Source organism: Mastigoproctus giganteus, chromosome 13 (assembly GCF_048544385.1).
Source record: "Mastigoproctus giganteus isolate SK-2022 chromosome 13, ASM4854438v1, whole genome shotgun sequence".
NCBI classification, from domain to species: Eukaryota; Metazoa; Arthropoda; class Arachnida; order Uropygi; family Thelyphonidae; genus Mastigoproctus; species Mastigoproctus giganteus.
Window position 1 is genome coordinate 53,527,554 of NC_143587.1, and position 12,964 is coordinate 53,540,517.

The window sequence follows — 12,964 nt, forward strand, 5'->3', positions numbered from 1 at the left end:
CTAATCAAGATTTGTTTATTTAAAAGAGGAAAATCTAGAGGGAAATTTATTTATGACTTGCTAATCCAGTATTGAGTAGAAAAGATCAATCAAAAAATTCGAATCTTATTAATGATTAATTTTTAGCCCTTTATTCACGTAATTGGAAAGTAATTAACATATTGACTTTTCGTTTCAGTTATATCGATATCACGGAATACATCGAAGCCACAGCTCCAGTACCATATCTAAACTTTGCAGTGAGGCAACATGGGAGGGTCTTAGATACAACATTGGACGTGCAGCCAGGAGCTCCTTTAGAAATGTTAATATACTTGGATGAAAGGAGCGCAGGTACAGACTGCTTTCTATTGATATTTATGCACTTAATACACTTTAAAATTCTTCAGCAAAAGTAACCTATAGCGAGCAGTGGTTCTCAACCTAAAATTTATCGCGAATCAGCGAATTTTCTAACCTTGCGCATAATTTTTATATTTTGCAGCTACTTATGGCCTATTAGCAAGTTATCTGAAAGTCACCGATAATACGCCAGAGCAAGAGGAAGTCATCATTATGAATGGGTAAGCTGAATATCTGTTTTTGATACTTGCATTAATATTACCCTAAAATAATTAACTGTAAAAAATTCAGTCGATGTTATTATCTTTCCAAATGCTTTTATCCTTTTTTTGAATGAATAAATACTTTCAAGGAAGAATCATGTTTTCAAGTATGTAAAAAACCAAACATGGTAGCCTAAAAAAAAATTATAAATTATTACAAGCCAAAAGAGCTAGCTCGAAATTAGATACCTTCCTTAGAAACATTTACTAGACGCGCATATGATTATTTCAAAATATATTTCATACTAAATTCCTGGATTTGTTTGCATCTGAACATTGTATTCTTTTCGTACGAGTGTACATAAGTCCATTTATCCACTTCGTATTCATCTTCAATAAACAGCCACCAGTAAATCCTTGTCATCATCACCTATTCACTAGCTATCAATGGTTAGAAGAACTGGACAGCCTTCGAACTGAGTATATTCATAATTAAATATACATCCCAATTCCAGAAAGATATTCTCTACAAAGATGCTTTTATTGCTTACAATAAAAGCCTTACTCTTCGACATGAAGAGCTACATGACAATAAACAGCTCCGAAACTTTTATGGGAACAGCTAAACATTGGTTGCTAGGAGAGAACTCTTCTCGGTTTCCATGACAACCTAACATCCCTTTGTTGGGTTTCTCGGTCACTGGACTAGATAGAGATACCTTAGCAATTGAAAGTGGCTGTATAGCTGTTCGGATATCGCAGCAGTCACTCAAAGTCGTGATTTCATAACGCTAACGCCTCCCCCCCCCCTTAAAATGCGTGTTATCTTGTGGACTCACAACGGTAATGGACTTTTTACAGTCTTCCTTGAAAGTTTAGTATTACTAAAGAATATTTTTGTTGTTTGTGTGTCAAACTGGTGATATCTGGGTTAATGTTTCTTTTTGCTCCCTGTTATATATCCAGGTGTTCGATTGATCCCTATATTTTCGGGAACTTCGAGGCATTAGATGATGGGGATTCTCTTTCTGCCAAGTTTCGTGCCTTCAAATTCCCTGATTCTAACTACGTGTTGTTTGTTGGTACAGTCAGCATATGTGTCAAACAGTGCCAAGGAGTAAGTTCAATTTTTTTTTGTTAATACAATTAAAAAAGGTGTTTTAGCAAATTTGAGTTTATAATCATTAATATTAAGATAATTATGTTTTCTTTCAATAATCATAATTATTTTAAAGAATTAGATATTGTTTTATATAATAAAAAGGTGCGACTAAAAAGAAAGGAGAAATAATTTTTTTAAATCATTTATTATTTTAAATACAACAATTTCAATGTTTATTCCCTTAAAAGTACTCGAAAGATATTCCCCTTAATTGCTGCGTTGTGTTCTTCTGAATGTCTGCTAATTTCTCAAACCGTTTTCCTTTGAGGTGGGTTTTAATTTTTGGGAACAGAAAAAAGTCGCACGGCGCCATATCTGGTGAATAAGGAGCAATATTAAGGCATTGGAAAGAAATGATATTTGTTTCATTTTAACCACACCTTATATTCTTACAGTAAAATCAGAGTAGAAATAAATAAACATATGCGAGAAAATATTTTTTAATAAAATGTTATTTTGTTTGGTTTTTGTTTTTCAGGTACCGTGTGGTAATGGACAATTAGGATTTGGAAGGAAACGACGCGCCGTCCCAACAGCACTCCCTCCAGACCGGAATAAAATGTTCGAAGTAGAAATTACCACGCTTTTAAAAGTTGAATATGCAAATTCCCATTTCACGCTAAATAAAGGTAAGCTTGAATAAAAATAAAACTCCTCTCAGATTTCAGAAAACAAATATTCAGGAACTCGTAAACAAGCTTGGATCTCATTCAGCAGAAGCATTAGCCCTACATATTCTCCCCATTTGAAAAGATTTGCTATTTTTATCCAATGTTCTTGTTTGTCAAAACACACCGTGTTTACTTTTGCAATGTCTCTTTTAATGACAACTTCAAAGGACTTCTAACATTTATTTGGAATGCTGTCCGCAGAAGAGGAAGCTTGTTTATGGGTTCTTCACGTAAGCGGAGTCATACCCGCACCTCTTAACATTTATTATTCTGCGATTTTAAATAATCATCGGGTGATCACGTTTGCACCGAGAGAGAGAGAAAGAGAGACTGGGATTCCTTTTACTGATAAAACGCAACTGCTCGGAACAGCGCTGCACAAATTGGTCTGCGTTCGTGGGACAGAGACCGTAACCAGACACTGGTTGTTGTGGGGTTAAGTGGCCAATTACTCAACACGAGCAACATTACACTGCTGTTTAGAATCACGTCCAATTTGCTGGAACTGCTTGAAAAATGATGCAAATGTTCACTTGACTTGACAACTCTTGTGTGTTTTAGATCTTCTGTCTACGACTTCTGGACCCATCGTGCTGACAGGTTTTTCATTGCGAGAACCTCTATTATTATGTGGTACACGCACGTTCGGATGAGATGCCCAAGGCGCTGTTAATGTACGTACTGAACTGTCACCCATCGATCACTCTTCACCAGATCATGCACGCTGTTAACAATTTCTGGAGTGATGGACGTTACAGGTCCTCCACAGCGTGAGTCATCTTTCAAGCTATTCCACCGTTTAAATTCTGTTGCTCACTTCTTAACCAGGCACTTGGAACGGGCATCCTCACTAATGTTGTAACCCTATCCTCATTAATTGTCTTCGGCTTTATTCCCTTTTTTCCCCAAATATTGGATGACTTCACGGTTTCTGATTTTGTCCATCTTTCCTCATTTACACAACTTTGTTGATTTAGAACCTGTGAATAAAAAAAGACGTTATTGAAACCGAAGAATGAGGTGCTGTCATCTGTAGACATACTCATCAGTACATGTCAGATAGTTTGCATTGAAATTGTAGACAATTGGACAGCAGCTGCATTGAAAGAAATCAGTCTGTCTGTGGACAATGTCTGCTTCCAGCATTGCTCCCAAAAGTTAGGGATATAAATGTCTCCCGTCATCATCTGCAGTGTTGTCGTAAGTTTCAGAGTAGAAACCCATTAAATATGGTCTTAACGTTGCTATTGTTTTCACATAGCCATCGAGGAAGCCAATGTTCATCAGATTTGGTCTTGAACGTTGTTGAAGCAGCTGGCGCCCAGATTTCTGAACTGTAAGTAAGTGCTGGTTAAATACACGGTAAGCGTATTGCAAACTGATCATGTGGCCTCAACTTGATGACGAAATCTAAGTTTGAGGTTCAAGGAACCTTAGGATCTTATGGAAGTTGATTTCTGGAATTGAGGTTCAATGCGGCATAGGATTCAGTAGAGTTGGCCTTTTTCCACTAAGTAAACATAAAGTTCAGATTCGCATCGGGTAATTTTCAAAGTCTTGCAGATTACTATTAATTTGGGATGCGACATTGGATTAGCTGTAGTACTGAATTGAGCCAACATCTTCATATCTACTGCAAACTCGTGAATTCATTAGCAACATTCAGGCCATCAAAAGGGCAGTAGAGTTCCCATGTTAGAAGGTATGTGTTCACGAGAATGTTTATAGAGACCTTGCCATTCAGCCGTTGGCCCACAGTATCGGAGAAAGACGATTCCTGTGACCTCCAACTCCAAGAAACTAAACCATAGCACTTCCCCTACTAGATTCGGCCGGTTAGCCCATGGAAATATCTTCCAATCGTAGTGTATCTTGGTTCCCTACGCATAACTTTGCATTGTATGGCCACAAAACGTGGGGGTCATGCAATTTTGGCCACACCTTTTGTACCAACTTCTGGTTTTTCGTCTATGAGCCTTTCTTAGCCCATCTATGACAGTATTCTGCATGAACTACCATCAATGTCGATCCTCGCATTTGTTCTCCCAGCTCCCTACCATCATTTTGCTTTCGAAAATTAATGAACGACGTCGCTTGACTAATTTACCGTCGCAAATGTGTTATGAATGGTACAAATACTATCAAATATACTAAGTTGTCCAGTGAGTGTAGTTTGCACTGTTGACAAAGCAAACGTCTAAGCTTCGAATTAAAAGTTGTATACAAGAAAAAAAATGGAATATATTTATTACTGATGGCCACCGGTAATAATTAAAATAATTAATTCTAAACATTATTTCAGTTTTCCCAAACAGAAAAATAGGTCCACGCTGGCAGTTCGATAAATCGATAAGCGAAAGAAAAAACTATGTGGGATTTAAGAAAAAAAAATTAACGTTTTTTTTTTTTTTTTCTATTTTCAGCCTACATTGGAAGAAAAATAGGAAATAAATCCCATATCTAGATATGTCTAAAAATGTTTTATACGCAAAGAGCCCGGGTTCTTTAATCTATGGAATGGTAGCACGCTACATCACCCAGGCGCGCGATCACTCGGTGCCTCTAGACAGGAGCTGGGCGAAAGATAATCTAACATTTGTATGAAACCGTTCAAATTTATTTTGTCAGGAGAAAGCGTTACTCCTGAAAGCAAGGCCGGGATGGAAGTGGCATGTTGTGTTATTGTTTTTCGAGTATGAAATATTGCACGTGTTGGATTTTGGCGTCGCAAATCTAACTATAGTTTTGTTAACACGCAATTTTATCGCTCAGAGAGAGAAAAAATAGCGCTCGTGGAGGGCAAAATAGAATTAGCGACCGAAAAATCTTCCTTTCGAAATGATGGTATTAGTGACAAGCGTGCACGAATATATTTCCCTAATTAGGCTTATAATGAAATCATCGAAGGCTTCTCGGTCACAACGATTTTCGCAATTTATGTAATTAATAATGCTTATTTGTTCATTAAACAAAATAAATACCGATAATTAATTCAATAAACAAACGCGCTCGAGATACTTTCTAGTAAATTATTTTGTTAACATAATTAATAAGTTATTTAATATTAAATATTAAAACTTGGTAATTTCAAATCAACAGTAAATGAGCTGTTTTGGAAACCACGTGCTCCTCCTACTTTGTCGAGAAATTTTGATTACGTCATTACGAATCGTGAATATGATTGGCTCTCGCTCATGTGGCTATTGATTCTGTCAGTGACAATCGCATATATATATATATATATACACGAGGTGTGGTTATAAAGTTCCCGGACAATTACTGGTGCAATAAAAAGAATACAAAGAGAAGGAACGCAAAAATAGTTTTCTTTTTTTTTCAAAGTAATCACCACCTGATTGAATGCCCTTATTACACTGTCCTAAAAGTTTCTGAAAACAGTTAGCGAAGGCGTCCAAAGTTCTGCAGTTAGGTTTTCCTTTATATCCTTCAACATCCTGAAATCTTTTTCCTTTTAAGGCAGTTTTCACCATGGGAAAGAGGAAAAAAGTCCGATGGCCTGACGTAGCCCAGTGGTCAGGAGCGAGAGTGCATAGCACGCGTTCCTTGAGTGGACCGGGGTTCAAGCCCGTGACTACTAAATACGATAAATATTTGTATTGACGATTTATTGTAAACTCTACTGACTTGGTTGTCGTGCCGGAGTATAAACAGAAAATTTATTTATTTATTTATGGTGCTAGATCAGAAGAGTAGGGTGGATGGTTGACCTGTACAATGCCATGTTTTGTCAAAAATGTCTTCACAGCAAGTGCGGGGCATTGTCGTGCAACAAGAACCAGCGGTCTTTCTCACAAAAATGCAACTCACCCGTGAAGTGCGCTTCAATAGTCTTTGAAATACCTGTACATATAACGTAGCATTGACTCTTCCCTTCAGGTATTAATTCCATGCAAATTACACCCTGTTTTTCGAAAGACGTGATCAGCGTCGTCTTGATCCTGAACTCTTTTGTAAACGAAAGTTTCTGGGCTTTGGTGATGATTTTGAGGTCCACTGCATGCTCTGACACTTCCTCTCTGGTCGTACTGAAAAACTCGTCTCCAGTGACAATACAATTGAGGAAATTAGGACTATCTCGACAAGTCTGGATAAAGTCTTCGCATGATGACACTGTTTGTTATTTCTGCTCTTCCGTGTGGTTATGCTGCACAAATTTTTGCACAGACCTTCCTTTTCTCTAAATCTTCATGCAGAGTGTGACGAATCGTCTCCTTATTCAGATCCAACTCATCACCCATCATTTTGAGTGCCAAACGACGATTTCTTGCCTCAATTTTCTAAACTGTTTCAATTCTATCCTCATTTCGAGAGGCCTACTTCTGGAGTCATCGCGAACATCCTCACTTCACTCTTTGAATCGCTTATACCATTCAAACACACCAACATTTGTTCTGCCGTGAGCATTAAGACCATTGCATTTTAACATCGCAATTTAAATCCATTGGTTAAAACGAAGATATCATCATTGCCCATTTGGAGATAATTCGTGATGTACTGCGAGAATGTTGACCTGGAAAGGGAGCTTCTGAAGTATGAAATGATGTACAGTTTTGGTTAGCCACCTTTCCATTTCCATGGGCACATTCTACAAATCAAGGATATTCCACGGACAAAGAATTTCCTTTGAATGTCTCCAGAAACTGGATATGTCTGGTATTCCTGTTAATGAGTTTAATTAAACAACAATAATAATAATAATAATATATGAAATATGAATTTAATATATGAGTATCAACTTTTTATACAAGTTCTTTATGTTGCTAATACAATTACTGGTTAACTCATCCTGGTATCTTCATAGTAATCTATATATTCTTAACTGTATATATATATACACACTGCCCTATCATTAATATCCGGACACCCGTCCATTGATAGTTGGTCACGTCCTACCCAAGCACCATGTGTCAGACACAACCATAAATCTGCTCGCAGGCCTTCGAGGAATCAGTAGTACGATTGTGAACGTAAGGTGCCGCGATATACTCAGTGAACAGACGTTCAGTGCAGAATGATAATAGGGTGTCCCATAGCAATCGGTCTGTATGTGACATTTCAATGGCACTGAAGTTCCTAGGTCTACGATTGGTATTGTGATCTAAGTGGACTGGTGCTGAAACCCTCAAGAAACTACCCGGATAGCTTCCGGATCAGAGGAAACATGACAGAAGAGCCATGGAAGGAATCCTCAGCTAGAAACGCAAGTCGACATTGTTGCAGCATACGCAGGCCCTCAGCTAGACAATTGGGACGCATGTCAGCACCAATACAGTGCCCAGGACATTGCATGATATAGGTTACCAAAGTCGTGCAGCCGTCCGTGAACAAGCCACTGATCACTCGGATTAATGCCAGACGTCGTCTAGTTTGGTGGTAAGGTCCGTCGTTCTTGGACCATAGACCAATGGAAAGCTGTGCATTGGAGTGACGAGTCATGGTACATGGTCCACCAGTCTGTGAAGTTTGGTAGAGATAGCCTGAGGATCTAGGGCTATTTACAGTTTTTCATTGGTTGTTTCGACAAAACTGCGAATGCTGAGGTCACTATTGACGTTCTGGACAATAATGCGTTACTTACGTTGCCGCAGCACGTCGGGGGGAAAGCCCGTACTTGTATCAGCATTACAATGCTCCATATCGTACTGCTCGCATTATGGCAGACTGGTTTGAAGACATAAGAGTGGAAACGTTGGACTGATAGGGAATCTCTGAGATGAATTGGATCGTTGGATGCTTGTGGTAAGCGACTGCCTAAAAAACAGAGCGTAACTGATCGTGGCTTCGAAGGATAAATGTGTGAAAATATTGGAGGACATTTACAAAATATGATAGAGAATGTTTCACAGAAACTAGAGATTGTCATAAAGGTTTCAACACACTATTAGTTTTCCTGTAAATAAAGATTATTTGTAGATAAACAGTCGGATATTAATGGTAGGCCAGTGTATTTAAGCGTTGTAATAGAGAAATAATTATTGGTATTAACTGATAAACCAATCTTAATCTTATTTTTTTATTATTTGTTTCTTATACTTAGGGTCACTCGCAGGCAAATTTCCCACGAAAGAGCCACAGACAAATCAGCTCATCAAAGAAAACAGCTCGCCAGTGGAACGACCTCTAACGGCGCTAATAGTAATCGCAGCAGCACCACACGTGTATGGATGGCTGAACTTCTGAAATCACAACACACAGACACACACTCTTTCATTTTAAGGTCATCAAAGCTCAGGTGATGCAACTTGTGCCAGGTGGTTGCGGGTTCGCTCTTAGGACAACTATTAATGCGGAGATGGACCCTCTGCAGCGTATTGACGGGAAAAAAAAGCTCTCCCTTTCGCGTATCTCCACACTGATAACGTGTGAGACGGTCTAGACACTAACCAAGTCTCCTCCTCCCAAGAATAAAATTAACACTGTGCCGATTGGACTTGTAGAATTTGACTAATGAGAGCTGGAAACATCAATATATCTAACCAAAGGATTTAAGCGTGGTTTTGTATAATATTTTATAACCAACGTGCACTCCCTGATGCACTCTTCTTTCTGCCAAAACTTTCTGGTACTTTGAATACGATGTAAAAACTACAATGGCAGCTTTTAATTTCTAAATGTGAACAAAAAATTTTAATTTTTTTTTTTGTAAATATTAATAACATCTCATTTATATGTAGAACAGTGTGATGAATATCGTCACCTAATGGTTTTAAAATATAAAAGAAAGTTTTTAATAGGGGTTAGGACATTAACGGTAAATTTTAACAGATTGGGTGGATGATCTGCTCTAAAATAACAACTTAGGACAGAAAGAAATAACTATGGACCATGAAAACGGTTCGAACACTAATGTACGATACCTGAGATTTAAAGCCAGAATAAGGATGATGTATTTTATCCTTTTTAACTCTCCATCCTTTTTTTTTAGAAAATAGTGAGAATAATTTCTTTAATATCTCTCCTTAAAACCTAATTATTCAATTTTTAATGGGTGTATTATCGAGAATCAGTTGCAGTCATTATAAATTACACTAATTTATAGTAATGTAATTTTAAAAATGTTAAACTGCTTTAAATTATTTTCCAGAAAACATTAACCCTAAAAAAGAACCAGATAAATGAATGTCATCAACCACTTCATGTGACGTCACCAACACGTGACTCAGTTGAAAGGCAGACGCGCGCATTCTTCCATGAAGTCACGTGCTATGACGTTTACTCAAGAGTGACGTCAAAGAATGGTTTTCCAATGAATCACAGCAGTGAACCTAAATTAGAAAAAATTAAAGATTTTAATTATTCACTGTTAATTATTTGGAAAGAAAATTAATGTTTATTTTAATTTCTATTAAAATGATGAAATATATAAAATATAATATTTGAAATATTTATTAAAAATTAAAATTATTTAAATTAGATATTATTAATATTAAAATTATCAAGATATTTTTAACTTATACAATTCATGATGCAATATAAATAAAAAAAATTATGTAGTCTGAAGGCATTTCACGTCGGAAATCATTTTAATAAAATTTATTTAAACTCATTTAATGAAATTTAACACTTAAAAACGAATTTAAGGCTTGAAACATTAAAGTTTTAAGTGCTAAATTTCTGTGCCTTCAAATTACACAGAGAAGCCTTGTTTAATAGCAATTATTTAATTGAATAACAACAAAGCCTGACTCTGATTAAAAATTCGTATATATTTTTTAAATTCTTAACGTTCTTATGCTTCCTAAACGTTCCTAAACCTATTTGTTACTTCCTTAAGAAACATATTCTGTGATAGTCATTCTAAAAACGAGACATCCTACCAATTACTTATCACAGCATGTTTGGATGTCTTTACAAATCGGAAGTTAAGAAAATTCTAGTCTTCCATGCGAACAATTTTTCCTACTTCTCTCGAAGAGAAAGAAAGGACAAGGACGAGCACTGTTTGGGATTAAACATGTAAGGTAAAAAAAGCAACGCTTTTTCTCATCAGTTATTTAAGTTCTCAGTCGAGAGATCACTATCCATTAGATGGATTACTTACTCTTTTTTAATCTACCCGCTTCAAGTTTCTTCCCCTTTTATTTGTTGTTAATCTGAATAGAGTTACCGTCTGTCTGAAGGAAGATTGCTATCGAAACGTTGATAAATGTTGTTGACAATTAAACTAAGGTGAAGTTTTGTGAGCTGCACTGCTATTATCAGGTCCAAACAACAAAGATAAGCTGGAAACAAGTGATCCAGGTCTTGAGATGTTATCTCTGTCTCTCTCTTTCTCTCTACGATGCTCATTTTCGTAGCATAATCATATCGCATGAGTCATTCTGTTCTTCGCGTGCCTGAATACTTCGGCGATGGTACCATTGGTAGATGGTAACTTACGCAACCATAAACAACAGACAAAATGCTTTCAAGCAGTCTACTCATGTGCTCAATGACTTTAAGCGGCACGTGGTATAAAAGGAAAAAAAAAAAAAAAAAATCGGGACTAACTTACCAGATCTCCACATTTTGCAGTTTATGTATATATTGTGTAAAGGTTGGACACTGTAATCTGGTTTTAATAAACTGTCTATTCAGATAAAACATGCAGTGTTTGTCACATTCTTTTACGATTGTCAGGACCACTAATAACACCAACATTAAACTGAAAAAGGGTAGATATATATACATGGTGCTCCAAAGTTAAGGAACAAACACAAAAAAGTAATTAAATGAATACCTTTTTATTATATTACGACCAGATAAGTGAGACATTCGTTTGTGTTGATAGGTTACTCTAAGTGGTTGTATACGATGTTACAAATATTAATTACAAAAAAGAGGGTCCTCTCTTTTGAAGAGGGGACCCTCTTTTTTGTTGTCTGCTTATGAAGACTGTCCAGGTTACAGTGTTGTTGCGCATTGGTATAAACAATTCAAATGTGCACGAACCTCAGTGCATAATGAAGAAATTCCAGGAAGCCCATCAACTGCAATAACAGAAGAGAGTGTTGCAAAAATTGAAGCATTAATCCTGGAAGATCGCCGTATTAGCGTCAAAGAACTAGCTCTAAATTAGCGTAAGATCTGTGGAGAACATCATATCAATATTTACACGAATAAAGTGTCTGATAGATGTTCCACCAAACTTTTCATAGCCTCGAGACAAACCAATAAACGTAGAAGGATATTAGACCCTCTTGATAAATTCAAGATATCAGGAGAGTCAAAAGAGTGTACTTAAAATGTTTAAATAGGTTAGTCGAAAAATTTAACTTGCTTATTTAAACTTTCATTCTCTTCGATAACACCCCATAATAAAATAAAAATCACGCTTCAATGCGTGTATGAGCAGTATACACTGGACACCTCCAGTTTATTTAGAGGATAATGTTACTTTCTCGAGAGTTAAGCTTCATATTTTTTTTTTTAAAGCTTGTCGCTATAATTTGTTATTTAAAAGCTACAAACACCCTATCCTTGATCTACAGAAAACCAAAAATTTAAATTAACGAGATGTAAGTTTAAGATTTTTTTTCCTAGCATCTTATCTGGAGATTTTAATGGAACTTTGATTGCTGCTCAAGTATGAAAATCGCTATTCTATTGACACGTAATCCTATTTTTTAGGAGAGAAAGAAAGAATTAAGCAATTTAAATTTAACGTAAGAGTCAGAAAAGGATTAGTGATTGATCTCGGTGATGGATTTAGAGTGACAAAGTAATTAAAGTTTTTTTATCGATTTTTTAAGTAGCTGTAATGGAATTCTAACATGGCAATATAGCCCCGTGTTAAGGGTGTAATTATTGGTTCAAAAAAACGGAGAAATTGCTATTCTAACAGACTTCTTTCAATCAATTCTTGTACAGGCATGGCGTCCTGCAATTTTGTGTGTACGATGTTTTATAAAATAGATTAAATAAACATCAGCTAAACATACAAAAAAAAACAAAAAAAACTGAACGCTGTAATTAGAACGTGCATATATTTATTGAAGAGCACAATGTTGCAGTTTTATTCGTAGAATTTGTGCGTTATGCTAAATATTCTCAGAAAATACAGAAAAATAAGTGTTAGAAACTTGGACTCTCCAGAGATTGCATGAAACTTCAAATATGCCATGCCTGTCAAACTTAAAAGGATCCTATCTCGAGATCCGGAACAAAATTATCAGAGAAACAAAATATTTGGAATAAATTGTGGTAACTCGCTACCAGAGAGCATTAAATTAATAGAAGTGTCCAATTTTCCATTGTTCTCTTTGGAGTTATTGAAACCCTCCTCCGAATATTTTGTTTCTTAGATAAATCGCCTACTACGAAGGTATTAAAGTAAATTTTTTTTGTCCACCCGATATGTGTGTCCATATTTACTTTATCAGTTCATTTTTGTCAGCAATAAATCAGAAGAATCACGAAGGCCTCTGGCAACATTACTGCTTCTTTCAACATCGTGATCAGAATCCCCTGCAACTCGTATCGTGTCTTCAAATTTCTCTTAAACGTTTGAGGTTCATTCTTTAAAGGGGTATTGGAGATTTCAACAAGGTCGCTATCATCCCATTCTTAAATTTGCATTTGGCCTT

The 12,964-nt window shown here is 36.3% G+C and overlaps 1 protein-coding gene across 1 annotated transcript in view; it reads left to right on the plus strand.

Moving 5' to 3' along the window:
- The window catches only part of LOC150076057 (uncharacterized), a 317,567-nt gene extending 307,819 nt beyond the window's left edge, over positions 1–9,748 (plus strand). The window contains exons 5-9 of the mRNA XM_090387008.1: positions 179–333; positions 485–563; positions 1,512–1,662; positions 2,186–2,336; positions 8,437–9,748. Coding sequence (XP_090243134.1) covers positions 179–333; positions 485–563; positions 1,512–1,662; positions 2,186–2,336; positions 8,437–8,579 — 679 coding nt within the window. The 3' untranslated portion in view covers positions 8,580–9,748. The remainder of the gene's footprint in view (positions 1–178; positions 334–484; positions 564–1,511; positions 1,663–2,185; positions 2,337–8,436) is intronic.
- The last annotated feature ends 3,216 nt before the right edge of the window (positions 9,749–12,964 follow it).